The sequence below is a fragment of the Littorina saxatilis genome, linkage group LG7 (genome assembly GCF_037325665.1).
Source record: "Littorina saxatilis isolate snail1 linkage group LG7, US_GU_Lsax_2.0, whole genome shotgun sequence".
Classification (NCBI taxonomy): Eukaryota; Metazoa; Mollusca; class Gastropoda; order Littorinimorpha; family Littorinidae; genus Littorina; species Littorina saxatilis.
This window is the reverse complement of record NC_090251.1, coordinates 51758390-51773649: the sequence shown is the minus strand read 5'-3', so window position 1 is coordinate 51773649 and position 15260 is coordinate 51758390. Positions and strand designations below refer to the sequence as shown.

At 36.2% G+C, this 15260-nt stretch overlaps 1 protein-coding gene across 13 annotated transcripts in view; it reads right to left on the bottom strand.

The window, feature by feature from the left end:
* Positions 1–15260, bottom strand: part of LOC138971784 (twitchin-like) — a 307593-nt gene that overhangs the window by 114584 nt on the left and 177749 nt on the right. For 12 of the 13 annotated variants that reach the window (XM_070344585.1, XM_070344594.1, XM_070344586.1 and 9 more), the window contains 6 exons: positions 14537–14582; positions 14250–14308; positions 8925–9019; positions 8132–8191; positions 4452–4631; positions 247–511 (listed from right to left, as the gene is read on the bottom strand). In XM_070344585.1, the coding sequence (XP_070200686.1) occupies positions 247–511; positions 4452–4631; positions 8132–8191; positions 8925–9019; positions 14250–14308; positions 14537–14582 (705 nt within the window). The remainder of the gene's footprint in view (positions 1–246; positions 512–4451; positions 4632–8131; positions 8192–8924; positions 9020–14249; positions 14309–14536; positions 14583–15260) is intronic. The other variant, XM_070344591.1, reaches the window with a different exon arrangement.

Sequence of the window (15260 nt, the reverse complement as noted above, 5' to 3'; positions counted from 1 at the left end):
GCTTATGCCGCAACATCAAATTTGATTTGATTTGATTTGATCTCTGTGTGCAACTCACCATCGACATAAAGCCAGGCGGAGCTCGTGACGCCGTTACACTCCAGAGTGTACTTGCCGCCATCCTCCAGCTTGGCCTTGGGGATGACAAGCTTGTACTCCGTGTCTCCCCTCTAACCCCTCTCTCTCTCTCCCCCCCCTCTCTCTCTCCCTCCCCTCCCCCACCCCCTCTCTCTATCTCCAACTCACCATCGACATAAAGCCAGGCGGAGCTCGTGACGCCGTTGCATTCCAGAGTGTACTTGCCGCCATCCTCCAGCTTAGCCTTGGGGATGACCAGCTTGTACTCCGTGTCGTCGTTGAGGAAGTGGTACTTGTGGCCGTGGAAGATCTCCAGCTTGTTCTTGAACCAGCGGAGCTTGGCGTTGGGCTTGCAGAAGTCCGCCACGAACTCCACCTTGTCCCCCTCCATCACCTTCACGTCGGTCAGGTCCTGACTGAACTTGTCAGGTTCCTGTTCGTGAGGTAGGGGTGGGGGTGGAAAGATAGGGGTGGGATGGGGAGGGGGTGGTTTAGTGTCAGTCTTTACGGTTTTAATGTGCAGATCAATTTGATAAGATAAGTTTACGGTTTTAATTTGCTGATGAATTTGATAAGATAAGAGAAGAGAAAAAAATAGAAGAGAACAGAAGAGAACAGACGATTACAGAAGAGAAGAGAACAGAAGAGACGGGAACAGAAGAGAACAGAACAGAAGAGACGGGAACAAGAGAAGAGAACAGAAGAGAAGAGAAGAGAAGAGACGATTACAGAAGAGAACAGAACAGAAGAGACGGGAACAGAAGAAAAGAGAACAGAAGAGACGATTACAGAAGAGAAGAGAAGAGACGGGAACAGAAGAGAAGAGAACAGAAGAGAAGAGAACAGACGATTACAGAAGAGAAAAGAACAGAAGAGAAGAGAAGAGAAGAGACGGGAACAGAAGAGAAGAGAAGAGACGATTACAGAAGAGAACAGAACAGAAGAGACAGGAACAGAAGAAAAGAGAACAGAAGAGAAGAGAAGAAAAAATAAGACAAATTTTAATGTCCATTTTCATTGTATATAAACATGGAAATTGTTCTGTTGGCAATCAATAAGGGTGGACATGTCATGCTCCTACGTGAAACCAGAACTTTGATCAGAAGGTGAATTAATGTGTTTCTTCTTCAAAATGTTATATTCAGACAAATTGGAAAGTTTAGATCGGTTAAATCTAATTGGTTCATGATTTGATGGTAATTTTTCTTCATTACTTCTAAGCAAATAGGGATAATTGCATCATCAGTAAAATATAAAACACAAGCATACTAAAATCCTTGGTCTTAAAGCGAATACTTTTCTGTAATAATCAGAAAAGCCCATTAAAAACTGCACTAGAACCACACAAATATCAACAACAGTTTTACTGTACTGCAAGAGACCCTTCGTAAGAGAAATCAAAGCGAAGCTGTTTAATAAAACCTCCTGTTGAATAGAATATCTGTCTCGGATGTCTTAACAATACTAACTATGTTCTACTGAAAGATATATTGTATGTGAACCTCCTGTTGAAAAGAATATCAATCTTGGAGTCCTTAACATTATCAACTCACAGGGTGCCAACTGCAGAAGAGTCTGGAGGCGCAATCACATACTAAATTAGTGCAGACATGCTCCAGATGCAATGATGAACGCTTGTTTTCTGAAACGGACGCATGCGTCATGCAAGTCATTATGCAAGCAATCGTCAGTAATTCACAATCATTGACATGGCACAATTTACATTACCCGAATGTTCATAACACCAACGGATACTGAGGGACAAGACGAACAAGAAACGCATTCTAGTGATGAAGACTGACGATGATTAGTTTGGTTTGATTATAGACAAATCTATCCGACGAAACACATGTTAGTAATGGAACATGAAGATGATAGTTTGGTTTGATCATAGACAAATCCATCCGACGAAACACATTTTAGTAATGGAACATGAAGATGATAGTTTGGCTTGGTCATAGACAAATCCATCCGACGAAACACATTTTAGTAATGGAACATGAAGATGATAGTTTGGTTTGGTTATAGACAAATCCATCCGACGAAACACATTTTAGTAATGGAACATGAAGATGATAGTTTGTATTGATTATATACAAATTATTCCCAAACAAAAAGTTTGGGATAGGTGCAGCGGCAGCATATGGCTAAAGTGAATTTCACGCCTAATAGTACAAACTCGTTTAAAACAAAGTCCGCTTGAGACAAACTGATGAAGTTTGAACTCTGTATGCACTTCTGATGTCTTTCAGAATAAGTTCTTATCAGACGATGTAATTCTACTGGCCCAAAAATATTTACATCAGGGCTCACTGCATGAACTTATTTGTCGTCAAATGATAAATGGCTAGAAGATAGTTGTATTTGTCGTCAAATGATAAATGGCTAGAAGATAGTTGTATTTGTCGTCAAATGATAAATGGCTAGAAGATAGTTGTATTTGTCGTCAAATGATAAATGGCTAGAAGATAGTTGTATTTGTCGTCAAATGATAAATGGCTAGAAGATAGTTGTATTTGTCGTCAAATGATAAATGGCTAGAAGATAGTTGTATTTGTCGTCAAATGATAAATGGCTAGAAGATAGTTGTATTTGTCGTCAAATGATAAATGGCTAGAAGATAGTTGTATTTGTCCAAAGTTGCTTTCATGTAATCATTTGCTATAACTGAATTATTATGAACAAAAGCATGAACAAAAGCATGAGCAAAGTAGTGCTGGTGAAAGTTTGCCATTGTCGTAGACATGTCAATAGTGTAAGAAGGGATGACAATGATGCTCATTGTACAACACTGTAACCGGTATCCAAACATGTGCTATAAAATAAAACTGCGCACAAAAAAATCTTTGAAGATTAAAAACGCCTACATGAGCACACATAGATTATTAGTGTATGATGGTGGAAATAACAGTAAGAGGGTCAATATGTGGCCGAGGAATCATGAAAAAAGTTGTTTTCATCACTTTAATGTAAGGCGTTTGTATAAACCACAGAAAGCGCACAAACGTTACGTAAATCCATGAAATGATTGTCAACGTTTGTCACCAGTGAAACACAAGACATCAATCTGTTATAAAGAGACTTGAACAACAGACAACGTTATCACAAAGCCGCTGGAATAGCAGTCAACACTCAGTTACAAAGCATCTTGTTTTAACAGACATGAAACACATATATATACATCAATGCAGTAAGTTATGTTAACAAGTTCTTCGGGAAAACAACACTGACTGTACGAGGGTGTTGCAACGTAAGACGGGGAAAAGCTTGGCAATTTCATAAAGAAAACGGATACAACAGAATTACAAAAGTTACAAAGCATTTTCTAACTAATGTACGGCTCTGGGTAACAAAATCGTACTGGGTATAATTGACACAAAAACGTAACATACATGACAGAGCAAAAAATATAGTGGTTTCAAAATGATATCTCTCACAAGGCAAGTGTTAATGTCTAAGGGAGAATAACTTCTTTGGTGTTAAGCTGTTACAGGAAAAGTAAATTGCGACAGCTAATGCTGTAAAGCTTGACAATTTTACAATGGGGAAAAGAATTGAGTTTCTCAAAGCTGAATACGTACATTTCTAACTAGTAGACACTATACAATTGGTAGTATTTGCAGAATCTCTAGACAGTTACAGAAATTTTGCAAGGGTGTCACAAGACAACATCAATTAGGGCTTAGTAGTTATGGTAACAATTCTTGGAATGTAGTTGGAAAGGTTGTTGATTTACAGTCATTCCAAAAAGGATCGAAACTCAAACGTACAATTCAATGAAGGAGTTGTGAGTGATAGCAGGCATACGCAGAGTGAGAGCAAACTTCCCAAAGAAAAATGTGCTCCATTTGTCAGATCCAGTGCCGCTAAATACCGCAAGAAAAGTATTCTTATCAGAAGTTATCAAAAACTTAAAGGAATAAGCAATTTGCTTCACACTACCATACTAAAAACATTGATTCTAATTTTAACAGGTGAAAAACAAAACAGATGCTGGAAAAACAGAATGTCTCACTCCTTTCTGTTAGATACTGCAAACAGCAGCTGAACACGAGTAATCATCACATGAAATTTTCTTTTTGTTAAGGAGGTAAATGAATATATCAATTGAAAACTTAACGATCAGTAGGCACTGACTCCTGGTTTCTAAAACTTGTTATCACAAAGTCACAGACTTTACGAGTCACTTCCCAATGAAATTCTCTTTTCAAATCAATGCTATTTTGTTCCTGGAATACTCTCTTCACTCCAATGTTATTTCAGGAAATGTTATGTAATAAATAAGGCGGGGGTTAGACGGCAAACCGTTCTCTCTCATTCCTCTTTGTTAGATGATAGAAACTCCAGCCAAACTCATCGTGGTCTCTCCGTACCTCCCTCTGCACAATTCGCTTCTGCAGAGTGGGCCAGTCGGGGATGGCCTCGGCCAGTGAGGTACGCCGAGACTGCATTGAGGCACGGCGTTGCTGCTCCATGGCTTCCAGCTTATCCGCAGACACCTTCTTGATAGGTATCGAATCGGGTTCGAGTGACTGCCGGCGACTGCCTTCCTTCTGTAGACCAGTAGTAATGATACACTTAGTGTTTCGGAGGACTATTATCATTGCTACAGTGCCTCAGTTGACCATTAGCATTATTACAGTGTGAGAAAACGTTTTCCAATATGAAATATGAGAATTCGACCCCAAAAAGCCATTGCAATTGAGCTAAGGAATATATCAATTTGCCCAGAAATATAAAACTGTGACCAGAAATTGTTTATATATTTGCATTTCGACAGGAGAAAACCCCATTAATTTTTCTTTTATTCATTCTTTCACAGAAAAAAGTAAATGAAGTAAGGTGTATTCACAATATACATAACAATTAACTTGTTTGTAATGTTTCAGATCTTTACACCTGATACACTCTGTGCTCAACAATTGTGTAGTGTTACATTTATGGGAATTTAAGTTTTCACCATCCTATCTCCGTATTAAAGTTTTTAATGTGCATATTTTCCAAATATATTTGACCCAAACCAAACAAAAAAATGTATCAAAGTTATTTCAGATATTTTTGTTTGTTAATTCTTCTTTCCTTTTAAAGTAAACTTGAACACGTCAAAACAATTAACACTTTCAAAATACACATTAAGACCATCAACAAAATACACCACTCTTTAACTGAAAAATAAACAAAAGACAGGGTTGTGGATATTTGCACATAACACGTAAAAACAGTCAACAGCTGCAACAAACAGTATGATAAATAATACATCATACAGCAAATCATATAAACCAGTAAAAGGAAATCAATCTGATGGATGATGCACACAATATATTTGAATCCGAATAAAATCCATAAATCTTGCACATGAGAAATAAAAAGAAAAAGGGAAAAGAAAGAAAAAGAAATGTTCAAAAGTGATGAAAACATATTTGAAAAAAGTGTTCATGGTTGAAAAGTGGAGTACTAAATGAAGAGATCAATCATGTTTGTTTATTTTGTTAAGTAAAATGACTTGGAAAAAGAAATGGTCAAAATTGATGAATACATCTGAACGTAAAAACGTTTATATGATTGAAAAGTGGAGTATTAAATGATGAGATTAATCATGTTTGTTTATTTTTACAAAAGTAAACATGATTTTGTAAGTAAAATGATTTGAGTTAGCTACACACACAAATAATGGATGAGCGCAGCTGTGACAACAGACGATGGACGCAATACATAAACACGCAGTTGACACTGAACCAGCACGAGTCACTCGCGGTTCAACAACTCGGACAAAACGTAAATGCCGAAAAGCTCGGCTCAGACGAAAACGAAAAACTTCGATGTGGCTTTTGACACACTAGCCCAAAACGAAGTAACTGACTGCAACACCCGCAGAATTTCAACAAAATGTCTGCATCAAATCGCAACAGAAACAACTTAATGCTAGCAAGAACTGATCAACTGTGCCTAATTCACTGCAAATAAAGCACTCAAACTAACTACGCAACCTCTTCTGTTCTTTTCTTGCCTGGTGGAAGAAAGCGCTTGCATGTGTGCCAAAAAATTCTGACTAAAAAAAGCAGCAAAATGACTTTCATTAAATATCATAAAGTATTAGTTCAAGAATAAAACCTATCAAAAGGTGCAACATAAACATAAAAAAATACTTTTAACATAAGATGAAGCAAAATTCCGGTGTACCGTTGCACACACATTCAAGACCAGATGTTCAAGTTATTAGTGAAGAAAACACCATCCTACACTGTACAAAAGAAGAACTAAAGACAACTAATAGAGCAAAATAATAACTGCACACTGCGTTAGTTTTCTTCATTACTGTTTTGAAATACAGTGTGTATTGGATTTCTCACTTCTGATGTGTTTGTTCATGCATCCACAGAAAATCTAAACGAAACTGTTTGCATTTTACACACTTAACACTTTTCGAAAGCCTTGTCCTTATTACGAACAGAAATCGAGATAAAAAAAAAGTTAAGCTTTCAAAACTGTATTTAACTTTGAAAGTGTGATCTTTTCAAACAGATAATTATTGTAAACGTTTACAATCGTACAATAAATCATGATTATACTAACTACACATATAAAAGCAAGCAACCTATGTTATAAAGTAAGAAGAAAATATACCGGAGGCATCACCATGATAGCATGTCTATTTAACAAAACCAAAACAATACTGAAATGAAAAACCATGTATTTACTTTACACAAAATGAAAGACACACAATGTTGCTGTTAATATTTGAAGAAAAAATCCACACACTCATCTTCGGCTAAGGTTAATATGTTGTCTAACCACAGATGTACAAAAATACGCCAAGACAAGAAAGCACACCCGACTAAGTCTGATCTATCAAACAAGTGACTCTAAACCTATGTTCTCTGCCCTAGAAGCACAGCTTTCCAAACGTGGAGAAATGAACCAGCGATTACCCCTGAAGGCAAACTTGTGTTCAGCTCCTCTAGCAAGAAACTAAGCTGGGTGTGTATTGCTATCGTAGCAGGCACAGCTACCGACTAGGCCTAGATTCCATCAATGCAATTAACTCTGCGGACTGATTCTTGGTTGTTGTCACCAACGTGCCTTTTCCATCACCAATGTCTGAGAACTCAAATCAGCGGATGCTTCCAGCTGCATCGCTGATCGTTTTCGTTCACGGGGCGCATAATCTCCCATCTCTCTAGCGCGGTCGGACTGAATTGGAAGGGGAACAAAACCGATGAACAATGTCAAAAACCAAAAATGAAAATGACAACAGAAGTAACAGAAAAAAATCACAGCATGGGGTGGTGTGATGGTATTGGTTGGATGATGAAATCACATTTAACGTGAGACCAGGTTCCTATCAGGTTCAACAGCTGCCAAGAGATATTTTTGTCAACATAGCAGGCTGACCGAAACTATAACAACTGAGACTTATTCTTCGCCGATTTTTGCACTGGCCATTACTATATTCACAGTGCATTCACGTTCTGCACACTCCTCTGCTCTCAATAGATTTGTTTTATATTTTTACCGGCTTCATTCATGTACACACTATTTTTTTAATAATGTGATTGAGGTACAGTACAAACGCCAGCAATGACATTACAGACAATTTTACTTTCACTCTCAGCGAAGTGGCTATAACTCTAACTGCCCTTTTCTCAACCAAACCTTTACTTTCTTGTTATTGTCATATACCCTGTATATAAAAATAAAGACTGAATATTCGAAAATATGCCAGACACTCTGTTTTAAAAATAAAGATCAGAGTTAAACAAATCAAATGTTTGCATATCCTGTTACCACAAACAACTTAAAATGCATGCTCTGAGAGTAAACAAAGGAAGACCACGTCCAGTCAAATTAGATAACGACATGTTAGGTGACGGTACTCCTCATTAGCAGTTTATTTATTCTGTGTTTTTGTTTTAGTTCCTTTAGTAGTAAACTTAGTGTTCAGGCATATTAATAATGAATAGTAAAATAATAAAATGAAGTTGATAAATAAATAAAATACATTAGGTAAATAAAAGTGTTCAAATCCTAGCGTTTTGTCTACAAAAAGTGCCACCTCTCTCGCTTCACGCTCTTCTTGTTCTTTGCGCTCTTTTTCCTTTAAAGCGGCCCGCTTCTGAAAGCGCAAAAACAGTCATTTTCCTTTAAATCGGCCCACTTCTGAAAGCGCAAAAACAGTCATTTTCCTTTAAATCGGCCCACTTCTGAAAGCGCAAAAACAGTCTTTCTTTTTTTCTCTTTCTGTCAGTCATATTCAACACCATCATCAAAACAATGGCAACATGATTTAGGAAGAACATGGCGGAATAGTTGTGATGGTGTGATGGTTAATATTTTGTACCGTCTCTTCAGCTGATATTGCTATTCGAGACTGATGCAAGTTTGTGTAATGATGTGAACAAATGAGCGAGTGACAAATATGGCAATACCGAACATTGATGGCAACTGGATTTTATCACATCATCATTGTATCATCCGAATGACATGTATGAATGAAGCATGATCTCAGCAGTATGTGCTATGGAATTAATCTGCTCTGCCCATTTACTGGATTTCAGGTTCTGGTGAATAAAACCAAGTTAACAACATCAGATAAATGATGATCTGCATGACCGCCAACTGTCAGGAACTTTATAAGAAAAAAAGCTGCACAAACAAAAAGTCTTATGCACATGAAAGTCAAATATATACAAGACGCTAAAGGCTTTAACAAAATCAGATATATCTTTGGAGAGACTGGTCCATTTTTCAAAATCTTTACCACAGCTCAACATTAGCATCTCAATTGAAAGAATCTTCAGGGAAGAATGATCAAAAAGAAAATGAGATATACAGAACAAATACATTACCTTCTCATCCTCCGAATCGCTGTCTGCCTTCTCCACCTTCTTCAAACTCATCTTCATCATCTCAATCTGTGAAAGTCGTCGGCCTTTTTTGTCCACTGTTTTTCAAATAAAAGTGCCAAAACAGAAAAAAACAAATGTTACAGCATGAAATAAATAACAATACAGAAAAGCAACAGAAGTACACAATTACAGCAAACGAGAAGGAGCTCAATTCTAAGAAGGCAAGAGAAGAAAAAGAACCATTTCTTACCAATGACTTTTGGAAAGAAAATTAAAACAATTGACGAAAGTAAAACACACAGCAAAACTTCTTGCATTTGCAAGGTTCTTTCGACAGAAGAGGCACACAAGTTAAACTATGACACAGACAGTGCCACACCATACATAAGTTATGCATCAAGCGAACATATACACAGAAATTATGGTTAGATTATTCCGTCTTAGATTAACAATGATTTTAACTGACAGTGTAATTCTCATTATTGAAGAATGTTTCTCCTTTACTGAATCATTTCATAATCATCAGGTTTGTTCTTATTCCTAACAGAAATAAATACGTTTATCTACCGACTGTTAACAAAAGAAACCAACGAAGACACGCATCTTGCAGAAAAAAGCTAAGATAAGTTTGTACGCAAAGCAGAAAAAAATAGTCTCAATAAAACTCTAGCTAGAAAAGCAAAGTGTTACACAAGTTAGTAAGCATTGCTTAACAGCTAAATAAATCAAGTCAGTAAGCATCATCTAAAACACCAGGTAAAATTCTTCATTGTTTTACATACATTAGTACTCTCAACATTTTGTTTTATCATGTAGGCTTACAAACTAGAAATACAGATATACAGGTTCTAGGAAACGATTGACAAAACGCTGGAATCTGTACACAGATAAATACTCCACACTATCGTTGGTCTACTAAACAATCTACTGAGTTCCACCTTACAAAACAGGCGAGGCAAAAACATCTATGCAAACATCAAACTAGAAGAAAACGCCAAGCAGTATTCTAAGCAAAGGCTAAAGCTGAAACAGTTGTTGTTATTTTGTAAGAAGTCTGCCTGAAAAGAACACACAGTAGTACATTGTAAGACAACGAACAATCAACAAAGTAAACCTACCCAAAGCAAGACGTTTCATTTTAACCTTAACGCACACAAATCTTTCTCTAGTCTCTTTTCTTCGACTCAAACTTAAAACAAATTACATTTAAGCAGCCACCTGTTTTTTCTGCTGCAGTGTAGTCGTTGGGACTGGTTAAACTGAAAGAAGGTTCACCTTAAAACTTATTGTAGTGAATTTCAATCCATCACTCTTTTCAATTCTTATCCCCTACTCCCTCCGTTTCCCAAGGTGGTCTATCACCATATTTATGAAACTTCTTGCTTTGAAAGTACGAGCCAGTCAACTCAGTTAGAGACTAGTACAACACAAATAGTTGGAATACAAACTTATTGCAACCACGCTGCGACAAACAGTAACATCAATTATACTAAAACATGGACCTCACTAACCCCACCCTTTACAAACCTTTTAGCCACAATTTCTGATTAAAAACAGAGAAAGAAAACAAACACCCCAAAACTCAAGAGGCCTATCCTATTTCTCCCAACTAAATTTAGAAAACAACAGCCCATCGAAAAAGACACAAACACGTCCTGTTCAATCCTAATAAGAAGATAAAATCGACTTTTATTTATCCAGTATCTTATCCTGCATCTAGTATATATTAATTTTGAAAAAATATTTACGTTGCCCTTGCTTCAAAACAGCTATTGAGGAGTTTTACTGATCAGGAAGATTTGGAATATCTTCTACAAACTAAGCAGAGAATATTTATACATTCGATTCTGAGAGTATTCATTTTTACTCAAATGTCTAAGAGCGAACAAAGCTGTGTTTCACTACTCCTTTTTAATGCTGGTTCCGACCAACACAAACACAAAATTACTTTAGCTGTGAACTTGAATATTTGGGGAAATCGTCAATGTACGTTACCATCTTCCTGTGTGTGTGCTCTTTGATGAGTATTTTCAATTTTTATTTAAGACATTATAAATGCAAATTGTGTCAAGTTGTTGTTTGATTGAACTTTTAAAGCGCTTGGAGCTGTGGAGAAGTGCTATATAAGTGTTCCAAAATTATGATTATTATTAGTGTCCCATAATCTTTTATCATACCCTTCAGGCTATTCCTTAAGAGGCTTAACTTTGTGCCTGTAGGACATTGATATTCTATCTCTCTATTATTATCTTAGGACATTAATATTCTATCTCTCTATTATTATCTTAGGACATTAATATTCTATCTCTCTATTATTATCTTAGGACATTAATATTCTATCTCTCTATTATTATCTTAGGACATTAATATTCTATCTCTCTATTATTATCTTAGGACATTAATATTCTATCTCTCTATTATTATCTTAGGACATTAATATTCTATCTCTCTATTATTATCTTAGGACATTAATATTCTATCCCTCTATTATTATCTTAGGACATTAATATTCTATCTCTCTATTATTATCTTAGGACATTAATATTCTATCCCTCTATTATTATCTTAGGACATTAATATTCTATCCCTCTATTATTATCTTAGGACATTAATATTCTATCTCTCTATTATCATCTTAGGACATTAATATTCTATCTCTCTATTATTATCTTAGGACATTAATATTCTATCTCTCTATTATTATCTTAGGACATTAATATTCTATCCCTCTATTTTTATCTTAGGACATTAATATTCTATCTTTCTATTATTATCTTAGGACATTAACATTCTATCTCTATTATTATCTTAGGACATTAATATTCTATCTCTCTATTATTATCTTAGGACATTAATATTCTATCTCTCTATTATTATCTTAGGACATTAATATTCTATCTCTCTATTATTATCTTAGGACATTAATATTCTATCTCTCTAATATTATCTTAGGACATTAATATTCTTTCTCTCTATTATTATCTTATGTGAGGTATTGTCAGTGGAAACACTCAGGCAGCAGTGGTTGCAATGAAAACTCCATCTAGCACAAGAACACAGATGCCGTCAAAACTACTGAGCGGCATGGCCAAGACAAGACAGTGACACGGAGTGACTGGCGTTACGAAACGATGGTGACAGTGAACAGAGTATCGTGAGCGACACGTCACATACCAAGCTCTGAAACAGAGAAAACAACAAAGCTCTGCCACAAGTGCTCAAGTGAACATGAGGTACATAAACAATTACAGAGAAAACAGCAAAGCCCTGCCACAAGTGCCCAAGTGACCATGAGGTACATATACGTGTACAGGGAGGAAAGTTAGTTTGACACGACCTCATTTACACGATATACTAACGTGTGAATTGAACGATATTGTTATCTCATGAGTGGTCTCTCTCACTTATGTTGAACATATATACATGTCCAGGGAGGAAAGTTGAGATTGGTCCACAAAAATATCAGAAGTTGTGAAAGAAACAACTGAACGTCAGAAGAGACTTTCTTCCGAGATTCTACAAATCTCTTAGCAGAGCAAAAGAGAGAGAAATATCCCTTCACAATAGCCTATTGGGAGCATCAGACCTTCCTCGGGTGGACCAAGATTTCGAAGCAAAGTCCCCTTGTGGGGGACGTATCACTGTGAAATCTAGTCCTGATGAGAACTGTTCAAATTCAGGAAAAATATGTTTTGTTGTTGATGTTGTTGTGTTTGTTCTCTCCTACAAAATCAGTAAAACCTCTTTGGAGGTTAAGAGGTCCTGACTTTATCCGCGGCATTTCTATTGAACTTTTAGCTTGTGGATTTGGTGGTCAATCAGAAAATCTATCAGAAAATCTATCAGAAAATCTATCAGAAAATCTATCAGAAAATCTATCAGAAAATCTATCAGAAAATCTATCAGAAAATCTATCAGAAAATCTATCAGAAAATCTATCAGAAAATCTATCAGAAAATCTTGTAACTTTCCTCTCTGTATGTATTGTATAAGTGTAACAGTGACCCCTAAGGCACACACATAGTGATGTTCAAACATGAACACACAACACACCTACGTGTAACATAAACCTCTGATAGGTGTGTAGACAAGTGAATAATCAAAATTCCAAGTGAGACACACCCACACCCACACTCAAACTATTGTGCTAAGAACAAATCTCCTACTGTGCCCCATATAGGGAGGAACAAAACATCAGGGGTAAAAAAGTGAGGGCTCCCAAAACCGAAAAGAACACAATCAACAATGAAGAGAAAATACAAAAAAATAAATATATAAAAACGAAATACATTTGCTGGCATAAAAGCACACGATTGATATATCAAACACGGTCAAAACACGTGAATTATACCGCCGTTATGTTTTCTTGTTTTGAGGTCAGAGAATATTGAACACTTCACTTAGTAACACGTAGAAATGAAATTGCTTGTGAAATATAAGGAAAGTCTGTTTGAAAACAAAATATAATTAAATTCAAAGACCAGGACGACAATTGTATCCACGATTATATACACTTCAATAATCCTATTCGCTGCCAGCAAATGCATGTTGTTTTCTTGTGCTGTTCTAAAAGATATGTGCAGTAACACAAAACAAAAACACAACACAAAAGAATGGCTTTTATTCTCAAGTGTATTTGAACATCAACACATGCTATGGTGCCTAGTGTAAAGTCCCCTCATTTCCTATATATTCAAAAGACCTGTATCAAGAAGAATAGAATAAAAGAGTATGGAATCTCAATTCCATCAAACAAATATAAAAGAAAAAACTTCACGTGAATAAATGAAAAGGACTCAAAGAAAAGGTGTGAAAAAGTAGATACCTGGTCACGTTCCATATTGAAAGAATTTACTTCAAACTAAAAACTGTTTTCTCAGACCTACAGTGTTTAATATGTGCAGTGCTAACCTCTCTTTATATCAATGGATGTATCAGACAATATATACACGAAAGACGAAGAATACAGTTTACTCAATACGTTGAAGGTCTCACGTGACCTTCAAGTCACAAGTCACAACACACTCAGGTCTCACGTGACCTTGAAGTCACAAGTAACAAACACACCCAGGTCTCACGTGACCTTCAAGTCACAAGTCACAAGCACACTCACGAAACAGACACACGTGACTTTATTCGTGTGACAGTGCACCACACTCAGACACTCAGAGCTCTTCGAAAAAACGCATTTGCACTACTACCATCACACAAAACACTGGACATTCCCTTTGCAAAATGATTGTCTACACCTATCGCAGGCTCCATCATGGATACTGCCAAAATTCTTTCTCTTCCAAATGGGCTCGAACCCACGCAGGGCCTCACCTGGCTTCAGCGAACCCCAGTCAGGGTCCTCTTCCCCCCCGTCCTTTCCTTTTTGATCCCTGAAACAGAGGACAGTGAATTATTTTCACGTCTCTCTGGTAAAACTTTAAACACTATGGTCATGCAGGAGCTGTGCCTTTCAAGAATGCTTTTTGAATTAAATATACGTTCTGGTCTCAAATGCTTGTAAAGTTAGACAAAATCTGGACCGAACCCGTTTTAGATGAATATTTTCAATTGGTTATTCAGTAAAACTGAAAATTTACAATTACAAAATAAGTTCTCACCTGTGCTTAAGAAGAGCTCTGAAGTCCAAGTTAGAGTCCTTGGGATCTGAAATATATATGGAGAAAAATGCACATAACTTAGTTTGCCAAATGAATTCAGAACAAATCATTGGAGGGAAACTTCGTATTATGAAGAGTACCACGTCACAAGACCCCTTTTCTACACACTCTAACAAGGAATATCAAACTTTATTGAAAACAAAACATATTGATGAAAGACATCTGGAAAGGTCAAACTTAGCATATTCTAAACATTGTCAATGCCAGAAGATCAAAACTTCGAAAGAAATACATCTAAACAACAACACAAAGCTGTTTACATTAATGTCTTTTGCAATAAGACCACGTAAAATGAAATTAAAAAAACAAAAGTTAAATTAAAGCTGTAACTTGTCCCGAAGATAAATGATTCAAGGTGTCACACAAACACGGGAAAACAGCTGGCAGTTGTTATACAAAACAGGATTACCAAAGCAATGAATAAACATGGGAGATAACAGAACAACACATGTAAAAACAAACGCACAAATGTTGAGACTAAAATAATATCATAGCCTTGCAGACTGTAATAATTAACTACACACGATTCAAAGTAAGAACAATTTAATACACGAGAAAAGAAACTACGTGTACAAGAAAAAAAGGATTTCTAAAAAGTTTTAACAATTTCCGTTTTGCAGAGAGGCAAAACAAAAGTCACCCAGATAAAAAATTAAAAAAAATT